Raw genomic sequence first — 9362 nt, forward strand, 5'->3', positions numbered from 1 at the left:
TGCCTGTGGGGAACACCGTGTAAAAGCATTTGTAGCTCAGGTTAGAACTATGCTATAAAGGTGGCAATGTGGGGAGGAGGGGAGGTATTTGGTGGTAACTGAAGCTGGCCAAGGGCGTGGATAGGTCAAGAAAAGCTGACCACTGATGTCACTTCCAACATTTTATGTATCAACTATGGCATATAAAATTATAAAAAACATAAACTTATAAGTATCATACTTACCTATGTGCCTACATACATATATGTATATATATTTAGGAATGTAGTCCTTTATAATTTTTAACAGATGGAAGTGGAAAGCAGTAAGCTTCATATTTAACATATTGTCATATATAAACGAATGCTACGCGATTATAGTAAGCTGTTTTGACTGCCTATGTAGTGCCCTGTATAAGGAGTTCTGAGTACTTTGTTCTGTAAGTCTACCTCCTTTGCCTTTTTGTTACTACTCTGTACAGCCAAGCTCTTTGTACACTGAAATGATTGAGCAGTGAACCCCAGAAGTACTGTGGTAAATACTTAGCAATTCAGGAGATCCAAAGCACAGTGATTTGGATCTAGTCATTATTTAATAAATATTTATTGAATGAATGAATGAATGTCCATATATATAGATAGATGAGACTGACAAAAAAAGAAGCTGTGTCCTTGATTTTTTTTTATAATTCTCTTTGAAAATAGAAACAATTCATTTGATACTCACTTCCGTAAGATATGTTAAATACAGGCTTTGAGCCAGAAAACACAGATGTGTATTTTTTCTACAGACATACCAGGTGGGAGATTATTTCTTACAAAACATAAAACCTTTGTCCCTAAAGTATCCTTCTGAATTAGGAAAAGTGATTATTTACTGTAATCTTACATAAAAAGCCCCAATGCATATTGGTACAGAGTTCTATGAATTGCCTTTCTTACCCTCCTAGTAAACATTTTACTTAATTTTCTCTCTTTCTTTTTAACAGACCAAAAAGGAAGCACCCGAGTGGTCCAAGAAACAAAAGATGAAGACCTAGGTTTTGAATGGATTTGCTATATCGTTATTTACTCCCAAAGTTCTTTTTCTGATGAACAAAAAGTTTATCTTAATCATGTGCTTGCCATTTTTAAAACAATTAATATAAAATTTATTTTCACTGAATGTTAAATTACCAGATTTCAGCATAATAATTAATATGTATAAAATGCAAACAATAGTATACTTTAATACTTGGTTTTATCTATTTTGTTACAAAATAAATATACTATAGACTGATTAAAATTTGTAGCTTTCATCATTTTTAAGGTTTTTTAAATTGTGTGGCTCATAAATGTACAGCTGTTATATTGGTTAATATATTTTCTAACAATATAAATTTCAAGTTTAAATATAACACAAATACCATGGAAGCATTTTTTTAAATTAAGAATTGCTTATGAAATCTATTAGGAAGCCCTTCAAATGCTCAGTAATGGTGGTCAGATATCATGTATTTGATATTATATTAACCAATAAAATCTGGTAGAAACTTTGTTATTTCCCCTGTCCAGGTCAGGTAGCTCAGCTGGTTAGAGAATGTCCCAATACACCAAGGTTGTGATTTGATCTCCAGTCAGGGCACACACAGAATCAACCAATGAATGCACAAATAAGTGGAACAAAAAATCAATGTTTCTCTGTCTCCCTCTCTTTCTCTAAAATGAATTTTTTAAAAAATTTTAAAGAAAGAAAAAGTTTGTTATTTCATTGGTCAAATAAAAATTTGGTGGAAAGGTCCTGGCTGGGTGGCCCAGTTGCTTGAACCATCGTCCGTACACCAAAGATTGTGGGTTCGATTCTCAGTCAGGGCACATACCTAGGTTGCCAGTTAGATGCCCACTGGAGGCACATACGCAAGGCAACCAACCGACTGATGTTTCTCTCTCACATCTCAGTACGATTTTCTCTCTTGTCATAAACCATGCTCCATTTCTCATTCAAGAGATACACTATAAAGGAAAAGAGGGCTAGAGGACGAGGGAGAGATTTATCAGGTTTTTCTCAATTACTACTAACCTAGTGGCTGGATAATTCTTTATTCAGGTGGGAGTAAGGGGCAGTCCTTTGAATTGTGGGATATGTAGCAGCATCTCTGCCCTCCACCACTAGATGACAGTAGCACCCCCTCCTCAGTTGTGATAACTAAAAATGTCTTTTGTCCCCTGGGGACAAAACACCCCCACCTAGTGAAGAACCACTGGTATGCATATCAGTTATTATCTTAGTAGATTTGAATAGAGAATACTATCTGTTCAATGTGTTCTTTGAAAGTCACATTAGCATAGGCTATTAGTGAATGTGAGAGAACAGAAAAAGCCTTTGATAATGAATACTTGTAAATCTGTTGGTGGCCTAAAAACCCAAATCTCCTTCCCCTGGTTACATTTGGGTACATCTTCTAACACTATATATGACTTTCTGCAACACAGGTTTGTTAAAATGGTCTTTCTCCAGCATGCATCTTAAATACAGGATACCCTGATTATTTCATTAAAACTAAATTAACTTGCCCTGGCTGGTGTAGCTCAGTTGGTTGGGCATCCTCCTGTGCACCAAAAGGTTGCTGGTTCAATTCCTAGTCAGGTTTGTAATGCCTGGGTTTCGGGCTCAATCCGGAGTTGGGTATGTGCTAGAAGCAGCCGATCAATGTTTCTCCCTCTCCCTTCCTCTCTAAAGAGCAATAAAAAATCTTTTAAAAAAAAAATTTAATTGGCAGACATAATTTATTTCCTCCTAAGATGCTAGAAGAAAAACATTTTTTCAACTCTACTAATCTAAAAGCATTTCATAAGTTAATTCAATTAACCTCATTTGTCATATCTATATATTTTAATACAAGGGAATAATGATTGAATATCCAGATTAGAATATTGGTGTGGATAGGCATAGATGTAGAAAAATATAGAGCTAATTTAAGAAATAAAAAGTACAGTGATAAAGAAATTAAGGAAGTCTTCCTCCAAATCCTTAATTTTTTCCCTCTTTCCTTTTACTTCTAAAAATACTCTTCAAAAAAGTTTATTTTATTATTTCTTACCATAATAACTATTAATAAATCTCAGGGTTAGATTATGATATGAAAGCTTTTCATGATCCAGAGAATAAAAGCATGGAACAGACTATGGAATCTCAGAGGGAAGGCAGGGGTGAGGGGGTGGGAAGAGATCAACCAAAGAATTTGTATGCATATATGCGTAACCCCTGGGCACACAATTGTGTGGTGAAGGCCTGGAGGAGGGGGTGGGGCTCTAGGAGTCAATGGAGCGGGGAGGGAGGGAAGAGGACATATGTAATACTTTCAACAATAAAGATTTTTTATTTAAAAATAAAGAAAGCTAGCTTTTCGGAAGACATTGTGAATTTTCAATTCAGATGCCCCTCATTCCAAAAAGTTTTCGCTGTTCCATCATAATAATCTGAACTATGTACTCTGTACTCCAAGCATGTCAAATTCCTGGCCCACAATGAATATTTTTGCAGCCCAGCCAATATAACGATATATAAGAGACGTTTTAATAACAATTTCATACCTTAATTTTTACAATATCCTGTTATACATCATTTTTTAAAAATACACTTTTATTGATTTCAGAGAAGAAGGGAGAGGGAGAGAGATAGAAACATCAATGATGAGAGAGAATCATGGATCGGCTGCCTCCTGCACACCCCTCACTGGGGTTGAAGCCCACAACCTGGGCATGCGCCTCCGACTGGAACCGAACTCGGGACCCCTCAGTCCCCAGGCCAATGCTCTGTCCACTGAGCCAAACCGGCCAGGGCTGTTATACATAATTATTAATAACGAACTACAACATTCAATAATGACTGATTACTATAATTGTGTAGCATTCGTTTCCCTTATGTGCCTTATGCGCAGGCGCACCATTTCTCTCCACTAATACCAGCAGCGAATATTTTAGCAGCCGATTGCCACGTCATTAGTCTCGGACTGACTTGTTTGGTGTGCACTTTCGGAGAACAAGGAAAATAGGCTTATTTGCATTACGCTTATTAATTTGTGCAGTTACTCAGTGTCTGGTAAGTTAATGTTCAAGAAAAATACTAATTTTAATTAAAATGTTCTATTATTTTATGTTAACGATTACTCATTTATTTCAGCCGTTTCTATTCAGCATGTCTCTATGGGAATAAACCTACGTTTCCATGAAAATTTAAGCTTTTGGGTTTTTCAGGCCACATAAACTTAAACCTTGTTTATTTGGCTCATGTTAGCCTTTGAGTTTGGCATGCTTGCTGTACTCTCTATCTCTTTAATTCTGCATACCATATTTTATAATAATTGTTTACTTTCCTTTTCCTTTAGGAAAAGAATTCTTATGCTTTTTTTGGCCCTTGGTTTTTTAGCACCGTGCCTTGAACTTAAAAATAAATGTTTATTTGATGAATTTGGGCAGATAAGATATAACAATGTCACTTTTTCTTATGTCTTTAAATTAAAGAAGAGCTTTTTAGTATCTTAAATAGAATCTATTCTAGCTCATTTTTTAAAATATATTTTTATTGATTTCAGAGAGGAAAGGAGAGAGAGAGATAGAAACATCAATGGCCCTAACCGGTTTGGGTCAGTGGATAGAGTGTTGGCCTGCGGACTGAAGGGTCCCAGGTTCGATTCCGGTCAAGGGCATGTACCTTGGTTGCGGGCACATCCCCAGTGGGGGGTGTGCAGGAGGCGGCTGATCGATGTTTCTCTCTCATCGATGTTTCTGACTCTCTATCCCTCTCCCCTCCTCTCTGTAAAAAATCAATAAAATATATTAAAAAAAATATATTGTAAATCTGTTGGTGGCCTAAAAACCCAATACTTTTACAAGTATTTATTATATATATATATATATCCACAGGTTTGGCTCGGGTGGATACAGCGTCGGCCTGCAGACTGAAGGGTCCCAGGTTCGATTCTGGTCAAGGGCATGTACCTTGGTTGCAGGCTCGATCCCCAGTGGGGGGCGTGCAGGAGGCAGCCGATCGATGATTCTCTCTCATCATTGATGTTTCTATCTCTCTCTCCCTCTTCCTACCTCTCTGAAATCAATAAAAATATATTTTAAAAAAATAAATAAATACAAACAAAATTAACATAACTCTTTTTTTCTTGCTAAATGTCAAAAATAAAAATGCCCAAATGTAAGAGTAATAGCTAGGATTATCAAGTTAATTCTCTGCAGTTGCTCTTACATGCTTTCTACTCCTTAATTAATCTTTACAGTAACTTTGCCAATTAAGCATTATCTTCATTTTTAAAAACTCGAAGAGTAACTTAATGGGCCCAAGATCAGTCATATGATAAATAGCAGAAATGGATGTGACCCCTTCAGGTGGTTTGATTTGCAATGGCCATGCTCTTTGCAGGACACTACACGCTTCTCATACTGTGCACCGTATCCCCACCTCCCACTTCCGTGGGGTGGAAAGAAAAAGGGAAAAATCTTGCTCTATTAGCTTTTCTTGGGGGGGAGGGGGCGGCGGGGAAGAGGATTTATTATAATTTAATTTTTGTTCAACATAAGTTCATAAATATCAAATCTATTCCTAAAGATTTTAATATTACAATGATAAAAGATTATAAAGTTAAAGAGTTCCGTGACTCTAGTAGTTCTTCCTATGTTAATGGGATATAGTTAATTTTTCAGAACCAGCTAAATGGCATCTATGTGTTTTATTTTTTTTTATTTTTTTTAAATATATTTTATTGATTTTTTACAGAGAGGAAGGGAGAGAGATAGAGAGTTAGAAACATCGATGAGAGAGAAACATCGATCAGCTGCCTCCTGCACATCTCCTACTGGGGATGTGCCCGCAGCCCAGGTACATGCCCTTGACCGGAGTCGAACCTGGGACCTTTCAGTCCGCAGGCCGACGCTCTATCCACTGAGCCAAACCGGTTTTGGCTATGTGTTTTATTGATTCATACATTCCTTCATTAAACAAACATTAAAAAAAAACCTAAAATATGTAAGATATTTAAACTGTAAATTATTTGTCCTCATCCTTTTCTCAAAGGGCCCTGAAAAAGAATCTATGATGTCTCAAATACTAGAGGAGAAATTTTATTCTTATCATTCTCAATATAGGAATTTCTAAGAAGTGCTATCCCATAGTGATCCAGAATACCCTAAATTCACTGTGTTGTACAAGCAGTGCTTGGAGAATCATCCACCAGGAAGTCTAAGGTAAAATTGCCACACTTAAGGGAGGTTGAAGTTGTTTAGAGCCAGATTTTCTCTTTTATTCTAAGCCCCCGAGAGGCTGATGATATGCAAAAAAAGAAACTAGTTTATTGTAATATAACTTATTTTAAAATGTAGTAAGTACTGGAAATGCTTCAAAGATGGACTTTCTGAGGCTTAGAGGTCACCAGACAAAGCTAGCCAGTTACTGTTCACTTTAATTGATTTACAGGGGCCATAACTTTATTAATGTACTAAAGGTGATATCTTTCAAGAGTATGCCCACACTGGTTTATAAAAGATAATGTATTAATTTTGAGTGAAAAGTAAGATTATACAGAATATGGCTTACTGGGATCAGCACAAATGGGACACTCTCTCCCTATTTTCCCTTGCCTTCTGCAATCCTCTACACACGCATCCTTTGCCTTCTTCCTCCTCTCCTAATTGATCATAAAATATTCAAACTTCTCAGTTTCTTTTCCCCCTTAAATCCTTTTTCTGTTCTGTACTTATTCTCTTGATAATTTCTACTCCCTGGCTTCAGTTACTATATGCCGATACTCCCAAGTTATATTAGTCCAAACTGTTCCTTGTTTATTTTTAAATATATATATTTTATTGATTTTTTACAGAGAGGAAGAGAGAGGGATAGTTAGACCTACTTGACATCCATACTTGGATGTCCCATTGTGAACTGAAAATGTACAAGTTCATTCATCAACTTTCCTCTCCAGTGTTCTCAGTTTCAACAAATGGTACCCCACCTACTTAGTGGCTCCTAGTACAAACCTAGGAGTCACCCCAGACCCTTCTCTCATTAACCCCCATGCATTCAATCATCAAGCCCTGTTGATCTGCCTCATGAATATTTTCCAAAAGTTAAAACTTTTGGTTATGAAAAGTTCTAAATAAATGAAAGGGCAGAATGTCTTGGGGTGATGTTCTATCTTGATGATGGTGATGTTCTCATGGGTGCATACATACATCAATGTTTATCAAACTGCACATTTTTTAAATGTCTGGTTTATTGTATGTCAATTGTACCTCAATAAAGATGTTTAAAAATTAGAAAGAGAAAATAACCCCTATGAAATCGATGATCCCAGGCATCAATCACCAGTAAACGCCAAAGCAATTAGATACAAGGATAATAGGGAACTTTATAACAGGACATAACCACCTATATTCCCCAGTCAACTTTAGCTCTCTCTTAAGAGTGGGACAACCAGCAATCATGTGCCTCTTGACATGATGTAACCTGAAGTATAAAACAACACCTATAAGGTATCCTTGCCCCCAAAAATGTTAACTTTAATCAAATCAAGTTTTCAGATCTAACATCCAGTCTACAAGCAAAATATGAACTAGATCAAGCTGAATGATACCATGAAGAAGGAATCAACTAAATCCAGAATGTAGAACATTCTAATTTAAGATTTTAAAAAGATTTCTACTTTTTTGCTTTTAAACTTTATATTTTATTCCCTGTATGTGAATTTCTATCACCGCCTTAGTTCAAGCCCTCAGGTCCTCTTCCCTAAATTATGTCAATATTCTCTTCACTGATCTCCCTTTTAAGTCACCTCATGCCTCTCTCCAAACCATTGTCCAAAGCAAATAACAGTCTTTTCTTTTTTACACTATAATTTTTAATTTCAAATTTAATCTCCAATTTATACAAGGTAGTTATAAGACAAGAACTTGGAAAACAAATCAAAATGCAATCCTATATAATAAAGAGCTAATATGCTAATTAGACTGGATGGCAGAACGACCTTCTGGAATGAGCAGTGGGCGGGGCTGCAAGGCAGCCAGGTCTTGAAAGGCCAAGCCCCTTGCACGAATTTTGTGCATCGGGCCTCTAGTTGAGATATAAGCTAAGAGTGGCAGTATATTATGTTTCAACAAATTTAACTCAAGCATTTTTTTAAAAATTTTATATTGATTTGAGAGAGAGAAACATCAATTTGTTGTTCCACTTGTTTATGTATTCATTGGTTGATTCTTTTTTAAAAAACATTTTATTGATATTTAGAGAAAGAGGAAGGAAGAGGAAGAGAGAAACATTAATTTGAGTGCAACATCAATGGTCTGCCTCTTGCATGCCCGTTACCGGGAATCAAGCCCACAACCCAGGCCTGTGCCCTAACTGGGAATCAAACCGGCAACCTTTCCTTGCACGGGATGATGCCCAACCAACTAAGCCACACTGGCTAGGACTTTGTTGATTCTTGTATGTGCTCTGACCGGAGATCAATCCCACAACCTTGGTGTATCGGGATGACACTCTAACCAACTGAGCTCCCTGGCCAGGGTTATTCAAACATTTGAAATGAAGAATAGATGAGTCTTGCTTTTTACTAAAGTGAGGTAAAAAGAATTATTTCTTTCATGTTAGGCAGACAACAGTTTTATTTTTTATGTAATGCACTTGTGGCAATTTTAATAAGAAGTTGTACATCATTGGCAAATTTTTAAATTATTGACTATATTGATTATAATTTAAAATGTTATTGCAATAGTTGCAGAAAGGTATTTTACTTGCTGCTTTCATAGACTATAAATTCAGAATTACCTTAAACTTTGAAAAGGCTGCTATGTTAGCATAATATTGTCAAGATAAATGTATCTAAATAGATGGATAACAACATAGTTTATTCCCCTATAGATTTCAAAGGTATCCTAAATTTAGCCATTTTTTAGTTCTTGTACTAGAAGTATGCTATGCTTTCTTTATATTCAAGGAAGGTATCTATAGTTCAGAAAAATCTTCATAAATTTCTTTTAAATTAAACTGCCTTTAGATACTTTTTATTTTGTCTTTGGGCTTTTTTATTTTTATTTTATAGGTGAGCACTTTCTAATTCAAAAATATAACATTACCTAATACATTTAATTCTGTGGCTAATAAAATAAGTTCTAAACTATACTAAGCAATTCAAAATCTAACATATTGCCCCAAATAGAATGGAATGGAATAGAATAAAAATGGCCATCCTCTTAACCCAGATGCTGTATAAAATATTTCTTTTTTTGATAATGGAAATGCTTATGTATGACTTGTTAGGAAAAAAAGTTTTAAGCTCTACACATTTAAATTATTCAATTCCACAGTATATAATACAGCAGTTGTGTCCTCTATTGCTGACC

The 9362-nt window shown here is 35.7% G+C and overlaps 1 protein-coding gene across 1 annotated transcript in view; it reads left to right on the forward strand.

Annotated features, from left to right (window-relative positions):
* Positions 1 to 1231, forward strand: part of PIBF1 (progesterone immunomodulatory binding factor 1) — a 209059-nt gene extending 207828 nt beyond the window's left edge. The window contains exon 18 of the mRNA XM_006096365.3: positions 968 to 1231. Coding sequence (XP_006096427.1) covers positions 968 to 1018 — 51 coding nt within the window. The 3' untranslated portion in view covers positions 1019 to 1231. The remainder of the gene's footprint in view (positions 1 to 967) is intronic.
* Positions 1232 to 9362: the final 8131 nt, after the last annotated feature.

Source organism: Myotis lucifugus, unplaced genomic scaffold, assembly GCF_000147115.1.
Source record: "Myotis lucifugus unplaced genomic scaffold, Myoluc2.0 scaffold_177, whole genome shotgun sequence".
Taxonomy (NCBI): domain Eukaryota; kingdom Metazoa; phylum Chordata; class Mammalia; order Chiroptera; family Vespertilionidae; genus Myotis; species Myotis lucifugus.